The sequence below is a fragment of the Carcharodon carcharias genome, chromosome 6 (genome assembly GCF_017639515.1).
Source record: "Carcharodon carcharias isolate sCarCar2 chromosome 6, sCarCar2.pri, whole genome shotgun sequence".
Classification (NCBI taxonomy): domain Eukaryota; kingdom Metazoa; phylum Chordata; class Chondrichthyes; order Lamniformes; family Lamnidae; genus Carcharodon; species Carcharodon carcharias.
In genome coordinates this window covers 110,521,483-110,536,286 of record NC_054472.1, presented here as the reverse complement: position 1 = coordinate 110,536,286, position 14,804 = coordinate 110,521,483, and the positions used below count along the sequence as shown (strand labels likewise).

At 48.2% G+C, this 14,804-nt stretch overlaps 1 protein-coding gene across 6 annotated transcripts in view; it reads right to left on the bottom strand.

Annotated features, from left to right (window-relative positions):
* Nucleotides 1–3,644: 3,644 nt before the first annotated feature.
* prkdc (protein kinase, DNA-activated, catalytic subunit) overlaps nt 3,645–14,804 on the bottom strand; it is a 243,012-nt gene continuing 231,852 nt past the window's right edge. For all 6 annotated transcript variants that reach the window (XM_041189174.1, XM_041189177.1, XM_041189175.1 and 3 more), the window contains 2 exons: nt 5,889–6,028; nt 3,645–4,612 (listed from right to left, as the gene is read on the bottom strand). In XM_041189174.1, coding sequence (XP_041045108.1) covers nt 4,408–4,612; nt 5,889–6,028 — 345 coding nt within the window. In that variant the 3' untranslated portion in view covers nt 3,645–4,407. The remainder of the gene's footprint in view (nt 4,613–5,888; nt 6,029–14,804) is intronic.

Genomic DNA, 14,804 nt, shown 5'->3' with positions numbered 1-14,804 from the left:
AATCCTGAGCTAGTAATCAACAACAATTTGTATTTATATAGTGCTTTTAACATAATAAAACATCTAAAGGCCCTTCATAGGAGCATTGAAAAGCAAAATTTGAAACTGAGTCACATAAGGAAATACTGGGGAAAATGACCAAAAGCTTGGTCAAAGAGGTAGCTTTTAAAGATCATCTTAAAAGAGGAAAGAGACAGAGGGGTTTAGGGAGGAAATTCCAGAGCTTAGGGCCTTGGGAGCGAAAGACACAGCTACCAGTGGCAAAGTGATTAAAATCAGAGGCCAGAATTAAGGGATTGCAGATACCTCAGAGGGCTGTGCCTTTGGCGATTAGAGGCAGAGTTACAGCTACAATCATTACGCTTCCTGCTGCCCAACTTTTATATGGACTCTATCCCATTCTCCCATCTTTTCTGGTGTCATTGCATATGTTCTAATGATGTTACATTCCACACCAATGCTTTTGTTGTCTTCCTTTTTCTTCAACCAAGGATTCCTGTGTCCACGCCACTATGAAACATGTTTCCCTGTTCCCTCTGAGCATTCTGAAGGGATGGTTCCATCCATAATACCCTGATCTCCTCTTTTATCACTGCCAAAAGCTACTCCCCTTCCCACAGCATTATCAATGCAAGTGCAGGAGATGCAACTTCTTCCCTTGCCACTGTCCAGCACCCAACACACTCATTAAAGGTGAAACAGTAATTTACTTGTTTCTTTTAAGATAGTATGCTGTATTTGCTTCTCTTAGCACAGTCTTCTCTACATTGGAGAGACCAAACAAAGAATGGGTGATTGCTTTGCTGTGCACTTCCTAGAAGGCTGCAAGCATGATCTGGAGCTTCCTGTCGCTTAACATTTCAATTCTTGGCCCTAATCCTAGCTTTGAATTCTCGGTCCTTAGCCTCCCACACTGTTTCAATGACATTCAATGGAAGAGTAAAGAAAAGCACCTCATCCTTTGATTAGACAGTTTACAGCCTTCCACACTCAATGTGGGGTTTCAAAATTTCAGATCAAGTTACCTGCCAGAATTAAATTTGGGAGTTCAGACAACACAAACAGTTAGTGACTGTCATTTGAACCTGAAATTTTGACTGTAGAAAGTCAAAACATTGCAGATACTTGAAACATAAACAGAAAATTATTGTAACCATTTTTTCAGTGAGAAGGTGCTGGAAAGGATTCTATGATGCCATTTGCTGCTCCCTCTAGATTCATCTTTTGCTTCTTCACTTGTCCCATTACCACCCACTTTTGCCATCACCTCTATTGTTCTTTTCTTACTCTTCCTTTGTATTTGCTGAAAAGCTGTTAGATCTGTAACATTTCTTAGGTCTGACAAAAAGATTATCAACCTGAAATATTAATTCTGTTTCTCGCTCTAAAGATGCTACCTGACTGGAGTATTTCAGCATTTTCTATTTATATTTCAGGTTTCCATAATCTGCAGTATTTCAGCTTACTACAGTCTAATTTCCAGGTTCAAATGAGTTATTAACCTTTTGTGTTGCCTGAACTCTCAGGTTTAATTATTGCCTATAACTAGCTCCCAGGAAACCATTTATTCTTGATGTAAACACCGATATGCTAATCCTTTGAGGACAGCAGGGTGTGCGCCATTTCCACAAAACAACATTTTAATTTTTGTTTATTCAAAGATCACTCTCAATTAGGATGAATAAATAAAATATGAATTGCATCCTTTTCTCAAATCTGATTCTTTCTCAGCTATTATTTTACAAATTTACAGGAATTTCTTTTATAATACTGTAGTCTTTTTAACAATAACCCAAAGGGTATAATAGTTGGTATGCTTATTCACCCAATATTAAGAGCGAATGTTTTGAATTTTAGTCTGTCACCACACCAAAAATATATGGGTTTGCTTCTGTGAACTGCCACTCTGTTGAGCTATCCCACCAAATCACGTTATCAGGTGGTGAGTGTGGAGCTTTCCTTTAGGGGAGGGGAAAAGTGAAAAATCAAGGCGGCAAATTATCACCAAGAAAAAATTGCAGCTTTCCTCATAATGAATTCAACAGACAGTGGTAGAAGGATGTAATAAATTTAAATTTAATAAATAAATTTAACTCAATAGATGTGCAATACCAGGAAAAAGAAAGCAGTGGGTCATTTTGAGATTTATGTAGTAAACCTATGAATTTTACTTTTTCTTAAATTGCTTTTGAGCTTTACACAAAATAAAGCTATTTCTGTGATCCATTCACTCTTTGCAGCAAGGTGAGAACTTTTAATTATAGCAGAGACCATATAAAACATTTTAAAAAGTCAAACAGAATAGGATTAGGGAGCAATGAACAATAGCAGCGTGATCCTTGAAGTCACTCTATTCATAAACATCAGTGCACTCTAATATGGAATACAAGCATTTAATGTGACTTTTTAGACATTGCAGTAAAATTAAAAGTGTACCTATATTTATAGATATAAATATAGATTATAGGACTTATTTTTTCAAGTTTTAACAGTGCCATTCATCTTGAAAATGTAATGCAATTTGGCTCTGTTGTATATTCCAATATTCCTAAAACACAATTTTCCATTTCTATAACATGATACAGGCCTCAATGTTGAAAAGTATTGTGTTAACATTTTGAGTGGGCGATAAAGTGTTGAATAGGAATTAAAATCTTGAAAAAAATATAAGGATTGGAATGTGCATAATATACACATTTTTCATTTATTACATTTTCAAATATTACTTTACAAAACATCAGCTAAAGAAAAAAATCAGCCTTGAAGGAAAATAAAACAAATATCATTCTAAACAAAAGCACTGTGATGAGCTGAAAGATTCAAGAAATAAGGGCAGCTGCCTAATTTTCATTCTAACACAGTTGTCACGACAAATATATTCTTACTTTTAAAGGAATATTTTGCTTTCCACAAAAGTCATTAAACCTCTATTGATCCCAGAAGAAAATAATTTTAATTGATTAGGTAAGTGAAGTAGATGCACAATGTGAGAAGCTTCTGATGCAAAGGTGAATTCAGTCATACACAGACTCCAATCTTGCCTGGATGAGTGCAGCTCCAACAACACTCAAGAAGTTTGACACCATCTGGGATAAAACAGCCCACTTGATTCGCACCCCATCTACAAATATTCACTCCCTCCACGAATGATGTACTGCAGGAATTCACCAAGACTCCTTAAACAGTACGTTCCAAACTCATAACCTCTACCATCTAGAAGGACACGGGCAGCAGACACATGGGGACATCACCAGCTGGAAGTTCCCTCCAAGTCACTCACTATCCTGACTTGGAGCTATATCGCTGTTCCTTCACTGTTGCTGAGTCACAATCCTGGGACTCTTTCCCTAACAGCACTGTGAGTGTACCTACACCACATGGTCTGCAGCAGTTCAAGGCGGCAGCTCACCACCACCTTCTCAAGGGCAATTAGGAATGGGCAATAAATGCTGGCCCAGCCTACAATCCCTACATCCCATGAACGAATATAAAAAAAATCAGTCTGTAAACCTGTTGAGCGACAGAATCACTAAAGATGATTCTGACGGTACATCAGCTTCACTTTCTCTCATTTTAGAAGCCAGTCCTTGGGACTCCACGCTTATATAAAATAATAAATGTAAAACAGACAGGGAAATAAGAACTTTATTTGGATTGCACCTTTAATTTTTAAGGCAGTTGGTTGAAGATTACAGACCGCATTGTCTGGTCACAAAAACGGGATTAAAAAACAATTTATAAACTTGTTTTACAGTATTTCACACAGAAAGTACTTATCACAAATTTATGCTATCCTTTAGTTTTATACAGATTGCAGACAAGATGTACAGAGAGCTTATTATGCATGCTTTCTCAGCGAATGGCTTTGTTCTAGATTGCTCCATCAATTGTTTTCATTATCAAGCTCAGATAACATTGTTTGTCACTATGACATTTTCAAGTATTATAAAAATCTTCCCAAAACCCCTTTACCCCACTGTCAACTTCAAAATTGCCATTTAAAATTATGTTTTCTCATTCTTGTATCTTATTTTCCCTCCATGGATCCAACAAAATTCTCTAGTAAAAAGACATAACTCCTCTGAGGTTGTGGCCGTTGCTTCTGCTGAACAAAGTGGGCAAGCCTGCCCTAAGGGGTGTCATCGACCAGTTTTCCCTTTATTTCTATGAGGCACCTGGTCTTGCTCACTGTCTATTTTGGCGACAAGGGGCATGAATGGAAACTTTTCTGGGAAGTCTCAGGCAACAAACCTAAAATCTCTTACCATTCTTCAGCCATCTTTATATTAAAGCAGGCAAACATCTCTAATAGTTTTTTTTCCTAAAATATAGTCTAGGTATCTGACTATATAGATTAATCTTTACATCAAACCTTCTTTCATGCCTTCCCCAATTCATTGCACTCCATCATATCCATGCCTCCCAACCCACCCATACTCTACCCAGGATATTTGGGTCCGTAGCTTGGTCAATCAGACAATCCACCTGGCACTCTACAGAAAGCCCTTCTTCTGGTTCTCTGGCTCGGACATTGTGATATTTGTCTCCCATGGCTACAGCTACGTAGCTATTATAAGCCATTGATTTTTCATGCCCCAACCGCAATTCATCTCTGAAATGAAAACAATTATCCTGAATATAAATTTGAGAAAAGGCAACTTGTGCATAATACTTAGATATGACATATTTAACACTGAAATCCCTGAAAGCTCAGGGAACACCAAAGACTGGATTTTGCAGTAGAAGTAATAACCCTCACCATTAATAAAATGTAAAATTGGGGAACAACGTCTGGCAACATTACAAGCACAGTTAAACATGGGAATTGTTAAATTAATGTTGCTAATACTATCAACAATGTTAATACACAAGAACGATGCTTTACAAGTAGTATGTATGTCTATGATAAAAGCAAAAAACTGTGGATGCTGGAAATCCAAAACAAAATCAAAAATACCTGGAAAAACTCAGCAGGTCTGGCAGCATCTGCGGAGAGGGGCACAGTTAACGTTTCGAGTCCGAATGACCCTCCAACAGAACTAAGTAAAAATAGAAGAGAGGTGAAATAACTAGCTTATATTTCACCTCTCTTCTATTTTTACTTAGCTCTGTTGAAGGGTCATTCGGACTCGAAACGTTAACAGTGTCCCTCTCCGCAGATACAGCCAGACCTGCTGAGTTTTTCCAGGTATTTTTGTTTTTGGTATGTCTGTCTACCTTTGATGTAAAGCCTAATAGGTCAAAAGGACAATATATTCAAAAAGATGCGCCAAGGTCAAAGACCTAGGGATTTGGCATCAAAGCAGATAATTGGTATCTGCATTTGATATTGTGAAATGCAAAGTAATTTAAATCACTGTTAAAACAAATGAGTATGAAAATATGGAATACTTTTTCACTTGCATCAAATGCATCAGCAAAATAATTTACAATAACTGACCAAACTGCAGCAGGATCATAAAGCAAAGAAAATATGGTGATAATTATAGAGTATTTCTGAGCAGATACACTAAAAAGCAAGGGTGACATTTTGTTTTGTTCCCAGTGTTTACAAAAAAATCCAAGCAATAGAAAAGGCAAGGATAGGTTTAAGGAGTTGAGTCTGTTTTCAAATGAAGGAGGACTTGGGGGAAGCGGGTAAGCAAAATTTGTAGGTTGGATGTAGAGAAATTATTGCATTAAATCATTAAATAGAAAATCATGTTCAATAACTTGGAGCAACAGCTCCATATTCACAATTATAATCCAACCATCTGAATAAATCTTTTATAAAAAACCCAAAACAAAGAAAGCCAAATGAGCTACTTTCTAGTTCCCACTTTAAGTTGTTACAACATTCAGTTTTATAAGCAAAAATTATATTAATTCCAAATGTAGAACCAACCAACCTGGTGATAGCAGATGGGTTAGCTCCTTCAAGTTTCCGTTTGGCATAATTCAACTTTTGCCTTGGATACCAATTGATTTCATTTGTGTTAACTTCCTTACTCCACGTCCCTTTTTTTCTTAATTGTTTCAGTTCGAGGTTCTGCAAAAAGAGAGAAATGTGGACAGTACTGTTTTTGTTTAAAAAAGATAGTGCATAAACTCTGAATTAAATGATATTCCAAATACTTTGGGTTAGCAAAGCACTTAATCAGAAATAATTAGCTACTTAAGATAGCTTTGGCAAATTTGGAATAAATACTCTGAACTCAATAGATAATTCTTATTATAGAATTATAGAAACTTACAGCATAGGAGGCCATTCAGCCCATTGTGCCTATACCAACTTTTTGAAAGAGCAGTTGTGCTTAGTTACACAACTCTGATTTTTGTCTGTAACCCTGTTAAGTTCCTTAACTCAAGTACTTGTCCAGCTCCCCTTTAAAATTTCTGGAATCAGCTTTTACCAACTTTTCAGATACAGCAGCCTGTAACTTCCACGCTCCCCAGCTCCGAATTTAAAGGGTACCCCAAAGATGCAATGGGGAATCCCTCTGGGAAGTTCCCAGGTAAGGGTTTGCACGGCAATTGCCCAGAAGTGCACACTTCCTCTGGACAACTGTGTTGCGCTGGGAACCATCCTAAAATACGATTTAAATTGCAAACTTCGGATGGCTCCGCTGTGTTGTACCAAAAGTTAACCAGAAAAAAGTTGGAAGAATTAAAACCTCTTCTAGCTTCTGAGTAACTAGTGTAAATACCCAGACTGATCCCATGGGACTCCCCCCACCCCCTCCGACCCCCCCACCCACCTGTGGGACCACATACCCACCCTCTCCGAACATCCCCCCCCACCCCGTCCCCTGATCCTCAGACCACCACCATTATCCCGTCTCCCCCGACCCTCACCCAACCACCCCGGACACCCCCAACCTCCAAATCCTATCTACTTACCTGAGACATACATTTCCCTGGCCCGTCAATTTCCCGAGCCCTTTAAACTTCCCTGCTTTGTAGCATCAAGTGCCGTAAAAAAGGGAGCGTGGCCTCCCTTGAACATGTTGGAGCTAGACTTCGCTGGGGCCTGTGAGGAGTCTTTCGATGCAGGCCTCAATCAGCTCTGGCGAATGGAGGCAGCTAAGTAATTTTCAAGACCAAATAATTAGGGCCAGCACCTTCCGCCGCTAATCGGAGGTTACGGCCCAGCGTTCGAGATCCTGAAAACTCTGTGAAATAATTTCTCCATCTTTCTTTTAGATCTTTTGCCACTCAGTTTAAATTGATGACCTTTAGCTAATGTTACACACACCAGAGGAAATAATTTTTTCCTCTATCAAAACCTCTCATCATCTTAAAAATCTCTATTAGGCCACCTCTTCATCATCTTTATTCCAGGAAAAGTGCAACTTTTCCAACCTTGCCCTATAACTGGTAACATCTTAGTAAACGTTCTCCGTACCCTTTCTAAAACCTTTACATCCTTCCTGTAGTGTGGTGGCCAGAATTGCCCACAATACTCCAGCTGAGGTCTAACATTGGTTATGAATTTCCAGCATGATCACTTTGCTTTTTCCCCCTATTCCTCTATTTATAATCTTAAATAATCTATTTTCCATGTCAACCACCTCAACTGCCCTCCCACCTCAAAGGGTTTGTGTATAGCTAACTCTGCTCGTTTACACTTTTCAAAATTGTGCCACTTATAGCATAATGTCTTTCTAAACAAATCACTCCTTATCAGGAACACATTTTTAACCCCTCTAAGCTGTAACTCTTTCGAGTACAAACACGTTTTCCATCTGTTTCAGATGAAGTTACATTGTTTCATAGTTTGTCAATGTGAGATTTGAACTCTTGATCTTGGGGTTACAAGCCCAGTAACTCTTTCGAGTACAAACCCGTTTCCATCTGTTCCTATTCAGATGAAGTTACATTGTTTCATAGTTTGCCATTGTGAGATTTGAACTTTTGATAATCTTTTGAATGAAAACCAAATCAACAAAATTGGGATAAATCAGGCACAGCCCCTAATTCAGGTCAGCTGTAAAACCAAGAACAAAGTTTAAAGGAAACTTACAAACTTTAAATCAAAATGTGATTAAAGGGGTCAACAAAACACCCCAGTCCCCGCGGTGCCCACCGAGCACGGAAGGCCTCGAGAGTGCCAGCAGACACCGCGTGCTCCTTCTCCAGGGACATCCGGCAGCGAACGTAGCCATGGAAGAGGGACAAACAATCGGGCGGGACTCCCCCGTCGATCGCCCGCTGCCTGGACCTGTTAATGGCCAACTTGGCCAGGCCCAGGAGCAGGTTCACGAGGAGATCCTCCTCCTTCCCGACCCCCTTCCGCACCGGGTGCCCATAGATCAGGAGCGCGGGGCTGAAGTGCAAATAAAACATCAATAAAAGGTTTTTCAAATAACTAAAAAGGGAGTGCAGCCAACAACACCCTATGTATACATGGTCCACGGACTCCACAAGACCGCAAAAAGGGCATGTGTCCTGAGAGTCCGTGAACCTATGCATCCTCTTATTATAAGGGACTGCTGCATGCAACACCCTCCAACCCAGGTCCCCGATAGAAAGGGGGAGGACACCTCCGTAGAGGGCCTCCCATCGGGGGCCTCCGCCGCCGGACGGCAACAAGGCACGCCAGGGCGTGTCCGGTCGACGGACAAGGGCGAGAAAATGGAAGGTGTGCAGCAGCAGTCCGTACAAAAAGCCCCTCTTTGCCGTGCCAAAAGGCACAGAGGGCATGTCCCCGAGGCGGCTCATATTGCGGGGCACCAGCACCCGAGGGAGGGTTCGGGGTTTGGGGCCAATGTGGAATTCTGTCCGAGCAGGGGAACGCTCAGACGGAAGACCACCGCGCACCTGGGCCACCTCAAGACCCAAAATAACGTCGGGTCCGAGCACGACCGTTCTCAGGTCTTGGATGGCATCGGCTGCGACCTGGACACTCACAGATGCGCGTCGCGCCAACTCCTGCGGGAGCATCCAGCCCAGTCCTCCGCCACCCAGCACGTCCCCGATCCTGGTCACCCCTGCGGCCACAGCCCTCCTCTCCGCCAACCACTGAAAAGGACGGAGGGGCGGATTCCTGAGCAGCGGCTCTCTGACGATAGCCGCGACTCCTGACGGGGGAGAGCTGCGTCGCAAGGCGACCACTTTCCAGACTTTGATCAGGTCCTGGTAAAAGACGGGCAACGCCTGCAAGGAGCCACCGAGGCCCAGCTGTTCTATAAACAGGAGCTGCACGTCATAATTCAGGCCATGCACCTGACGGAAGAAATACGTCATCAGGGCACACCATCTAGGAGGAGGCTCGACGTAGAGGTATCGCTGCAGGGTCTGAAGGCAGAAAGTCGCCACCTGTGTGCGTAGGCACACTAGCGCCTGACCACCCTCCCTAAGCGGGAGACTCAGAACCTCGGCAGCGACCCAGTGCAATCTTTTGTCCCAGAAGAAGTCGACTAACAATCTCTGGATTCTTGTGACAAAGTCCGGGGGAGGGGTCAAAGTGACCAGCCGATACCACAACATGGCGGCGATCAGCTGGTTTATGACCATAACTCGACCTCGGTAAGACAGCACTCGGAGCAGTCCTGTCCAGCGCCGCAGGCGAGCGGTGACTTTCGTCTCCAGTTCCTGCCAGTTCGCCGGCCAGGATTCCTCAGCGGGGCAGAGATGGACCCCCAGGTAGAGGAGGCTGGTCCTGCTCCAGGTGAAAGGCCTAAGCTCCTCGGGTAGGGGATCCATCTGCCACTGACTGACCAGGAGTCCAGAACATTTACCCCAGTTGATCCTGGCAGAAGAAGCGGCAGGGTAGACCTCCTGGCACTCGCGCATCCTCCGCAGGTCAGCCGGGTCACTAAACATAAGGAGCACGTCATCGGCGTAAGCCGAAAGGACCACCCCGATGCCCGGCCCGCGCAGAACCAATCCCGACAACCTCCTCCGCAAGAGGCGCAGGAAAGGCTCCACGCAAATAGAATACAACTGGCCAGACAGGGGGCAGCCCTGACGTACCCCTCTCCCAAAGCGAAGGGGCGCCGGCAGGGACCCGTTAACCTTCACTAGACACTCCGCGGCGGTGTACAGAAGTCAGATCCGGGCGACAAAATGCGTCCCGAACCCGAAAGCTCGCAGAGTTCCGAGTAAGTATTCGTGATCCACCCTGTCGAACGCCTTCTCCTGATCGAGAGACAGGAAGGCGCTCGACAGACCAGCCCTCTGGGAATGGTGGATGATGTCCCGGACCAGATGGATGTTATCATAAATGGTTCGGTCCGGGACGGTGTAGGACTGGTCAGGGTGGATCATGTGGTCCAGCACGGTGCCGAGCCGAGAAGACATGGCTCGGGCGAAGATTTTGTAGTCCGTGCTGAGGAGGGAGACCGGGCGCCAGTTTTTTTAGAAGGCAGAGATCCCCCTTCTTCGGCAGCAGGGCAATCACGGCCCTGCGCCACGAAAGGGGCATCTCCCCGGTAGCAATGCTCTCCCCCAGGACCCCCGCGAAGTCGCTCCCCAAGACGTCCCAGAACGCCCTGAAGAACTCCACGGTCAGCCCGTCTAGTCCCGGGGTTTTGCCCCTAGAAAGACCGTCGAGTGCGCCGGTCAGCTCCCCCAGACTTATAGGGGAGTCGAGCTTTCCGGCGCAGTCTGGGCCGACCTGCGGCAGGTCCTCCCACAAAACTCTGCAAGCTTCCTCACTGGACGGATCCGGAGAGAACAGGGCAGTGTAGTAATCTCGGGCAATGGCCCTGATGCCCTCCGGATCGGAGACAAGGGATCCGTCGTCGGCCAGCAGCGTAATGAGCTGCTTACGGACCCCGTGCCTTTTTTCCAGCGAGTAGAAGAAGGGGGAGCCGCGGTCCATCTCCTTGAGGAACCGGATCCGCGACCTCACGAACGCGCCCCGAGACCCGACCAGTTGCAGGTCCCGCAGCGCGCCCTTCTTCTCATCGTACACCGACCGCAGGGCCGGGTCCGCGTCGGGCTGACGGAGACGTGCCTCCAGGTCGAGCACCTCCTTCTCCAACTCCTCGACCCTGGATTTGCGTCTCTTTGTCGACCCCTTCGCGTACTCTTGACAGAAAACTCGGACGTGAGCTTTGCCCACGTCCCACCATAGCCTCAAGGAGGGGAAGCCTCCCCGCTTCCTTCTCCAGCCGGCCCAGAAGCGACGGAACGAGTCCAGGAACCGCTGGTCTTCCAACAACAGGTTATTAAAATGCCAGTACGCGGACCCCGTCCGAGCGCAGAACGAAGTGAGCTCCGCCCACACTAGACGGTGGTCCGTGCACGGAACCTGCTGTATAGAAGCAGCCGCAACGCAGGACACATACGCCTTCGAAACGTAAAGGCGGTCGAGTCTGGACGCTCCGACTCCAGGTGACACAAAGGTGAACACGCTGGAGTTAGGATGGAGATTTCGCCAGACGTCCACTAAGTCGAAGGAACTGACCAGGTCCCGGAACTTACTCTCACCTCGCGTGCAGTGCGGGGTACCGTGACGGTCCCGGACCCCGAGGGTGCAATTGAAATCCCCCCCGAGGACGATGCACTCGCCAGCGTCGATGGAGCCGAGATGAGTGGACACTTCTTCAAAGAAGCTCGCTTGTTGCTGCGTGCCCAGGGGAGCGTACACATTCACAAAGTGAAGCACCGCCCCCCCCAGACACACAGTCAGGTGCAGCAACCGGCCTGGCACCGGCTCCTTGACCCCCAAGATCTCCGGCTGAAAATGCGGGGCCAACAAGATAGCCACCCTGCCAGAATTGGAGGCTAGGGACTCATGTAGACCCCCCCCTCGCCACTCCAGGAGCCACGTGGCTTCGTCTCCCGGAACGGTATGGGTTTCTTGCAGGAAGCACAACGCATACTTCCCGTCCCTGAGGGCCGAGAAGTTCTGGAACCTGCGCTGTGCGCCCCTGCTGCCGCGCGCCCCTGCTGCCGCGGATGTTGAGGCTGGCTATAGTCGTCTTCATTGTCAAAGGTACATCAAACCTTCACCTTAAGTCATTAAAAAGAAGAGGACTTTTTAGTCCTTCCTCTCCTTCAGGAGCCCAGCGAGAAACGTTTGGACCCTCCGCCGCGCGTTCCTATCCAACTCGGGAGACTTGAGAGCCTCGCGAGTGCACCAGAACACCAGCGGAAAAGAATGCCACCGGTCCAAGGCCAACTGAACCCTGTCTCGGCGACCGCGATGACTCGCCAAAAAGTCCCGGAGTTCCCTTGGGGGGATGGGGGCAGTCAGTGGAGGGCACCAGGGGATCCACCGCCTCGCTTGAGAGCGACTCAGCATAATCTCCAGCGCTCACCACGGACACCCCGTCCTCCTCCAGGTCGTCGCCTCCAGCTTCCGACCCCTCCCCCGCATTGAGTACGGGGGCTGATTCGGAGCTGCCAGCTGGCCCCACCTGTACCTCGATCCCACCCCCAGGATCAAGGCCAGAGGGGTCCTCTCTGGTCTCCTCTAAAGGTTTTGGGTCAGAGGGCAGCGGCAGTTCTGATGCCCGCTCTCCTCCCGGCTCCGGGTCGTCCGGGGAGCTCAGGACAAGCTCCTGACCTAAAACTAGGGCGCCCGGTGCTAAGGTTTGGGAGGGAGCGGGAAGGCCCTCCTTTTCGCCGCTACCCAATGACCCGTTAACATTTTTAAAATTTTGAAAGCTACAGTCCCCCGACGAGCCAGAAGGTACCTCGGGGGTATTGAGGGTTCCTGAGTCGGGCACCACCTCAAGGGAGGTGCCTTCAGTGACCCCCGAGGGGCCCTGTTCAGGGGACTGCAGCAGGTTGACAGGGGTAACAGTGGTGGGAGTCGGTGCAGGGGTTTTGTGTTCCCCCAGAGGACAGGGCGAGATTTTACTTGGTGGAGATGCCACCACCTCTTCATCGGGGGAAGGGACACACCCAACTTCTTCAGTTTGGGCATCACCCACTTCCTCCTCCGAAGTGTGACGTCTCTTCCGGGTCAGGCTGGGGGCTAGGGAGACCTCCATTTCCGAGGCCCCCTCCTCCTTGTCCAGCCCTCCCGGACACTCCACCCTCTGGGGTTTGGGTGTCTCTATAATCGGCTCGGGGTCCCGCGTCTTTTCCCCGCTGGCCCCGGGAGCACGCGCAGGGACGACGCCGGGCCCAGCACTCGGCGCCTTAGCGCCCACGGGCCCGAGAGCACACGCGGACACGACGCCGGGGCCGGATGATGTTTTTTCCCCCGAGCCGGTGCTTGCAGGTGTTTGGGTGTTTTGGGGCGTTTCAGGGGCCGCCTCTAGGTTGCGGGTCTTCCTCTGCGCCTTCTTACGGCGCGGGGGCTCTCCCCCCACCTCACCGGCAGCCGAGATGGCAGTGGCCGCCGGCGTCCCTTCCCCTTGCGGGGAGGGAGATGGAGTGGTGGCTTGGGTGTGGCTCGTGGCCTTGGAGGCGGGGCAGTTCTTCCTCACGTGCCCCACCTCCTTACAAGCATGGCACCGCACGCCCTCCACGGTCCAGAAGACCCGATAGGCGGTCCCCTCAAAATTGATAGTAAAGGCCCCCTCCAGGCACTCCTCCTGGGCCAAGCAGACAAATACCTGGCGCCAGAAGGAGTACACATGGCGGAGGGCCGAGTCTTTGAGGCCGAGCGGGATTGGTGCAACCCCCGACCTGACCTCCCTCAGTTTATTAAGGTGGGGGAGGAGGAGCTCACTGGATAGAATAGGTGGGATGTTCGAAATAATAATTCTCTGGGCGGTGGCCTCAAGGGGATCCACCGCCAGAAAAGTCCCGCCCACAGTGAGTCCTTTTTGCAGGGCGAGGTGCACCGTCCGCTCGGACCTCAAGAAGAATATGGCCTTCCCATACATTTTAGAGGCCGCGACAATGGCTGAGGGGCCGACGACCCCAGCCATAGCCTTTACGCAGGCCTCTATTGTCATTTCAGGGTGAGCATAGCTCTTTACCCCAAGGGCCCTGGTGAGGAGGCGGAAAGGTGACAGGGCAGCAGAAGCAGCTACCCCCGCATAGGTTTTCTTTTTTTGAGGCCCTGCCACCGGTGACAAAACCGCCTCCACATTAGCCCTCGAGGGCCCGGCCACAGGCGATGGTGAATTGGCCTTAGGGTCAGAGCCACGTCCACCCTGGGAAGGATTGGCCATTTTGTTTGAGGAAAGGGGGTGGGGGACAGAGGTAGAAACAACCTCCCCTCTTTTAGGCAGGAGAGGAGAGGAGGGAGAGGAGTAAAAGACAGGGAGGCATAGGAGGGAAAGAGGTAAATGTCCAGGTGGGTGCCCTCGATGGTGGATGGACGGTGGGTGGGGGCCTGATGTTCTTCAGGCAGGGGGAGGCGATGTCTTCACCAGCTACTGCTGGCCTTACCGGGAAAAGGGCTGGGTAGGGGGAGGGGCGGCAGAAAGATGGTTTCAGCACACACACTCACCCTCCCTCTCTTCCTTCCGCAACCCCTCTGGCAGTCTTTTGCCTCCCCCTACAAAACACAGTCCTTTATTGCCCCCACCTTACACAAACAATAACGTTTGACACCCACCTAGGATGTTGTTTTTAGACACAGTCCTGGCCTTCCTGTCCTGTAACAACAGAAGCTGTTCCTCTTCTCTCCCTCTCTCTCCCTTTGCTCCACACGGGCAGGTCCAGCAGCAGCAGCAGCAGCAGCAAACACCCTCGAGTGCAGGTCCAGCAGCAGCAACAAACACCCTTGAATGCAGGAGCAGCAGCAGCAAACGCCCTCGAGTGCAGGTCCAGCAGCAGCACACAGCAGAAGCAACAACCCCAAAGGCAGCAGTAGAAACAGTTGAAACACTGAGGAGCAACAACACCAACACCACACACCTTCTCTCCTTAGCATCAGGGAACCAATTGAATCCACAATTGCCTCCACAAGA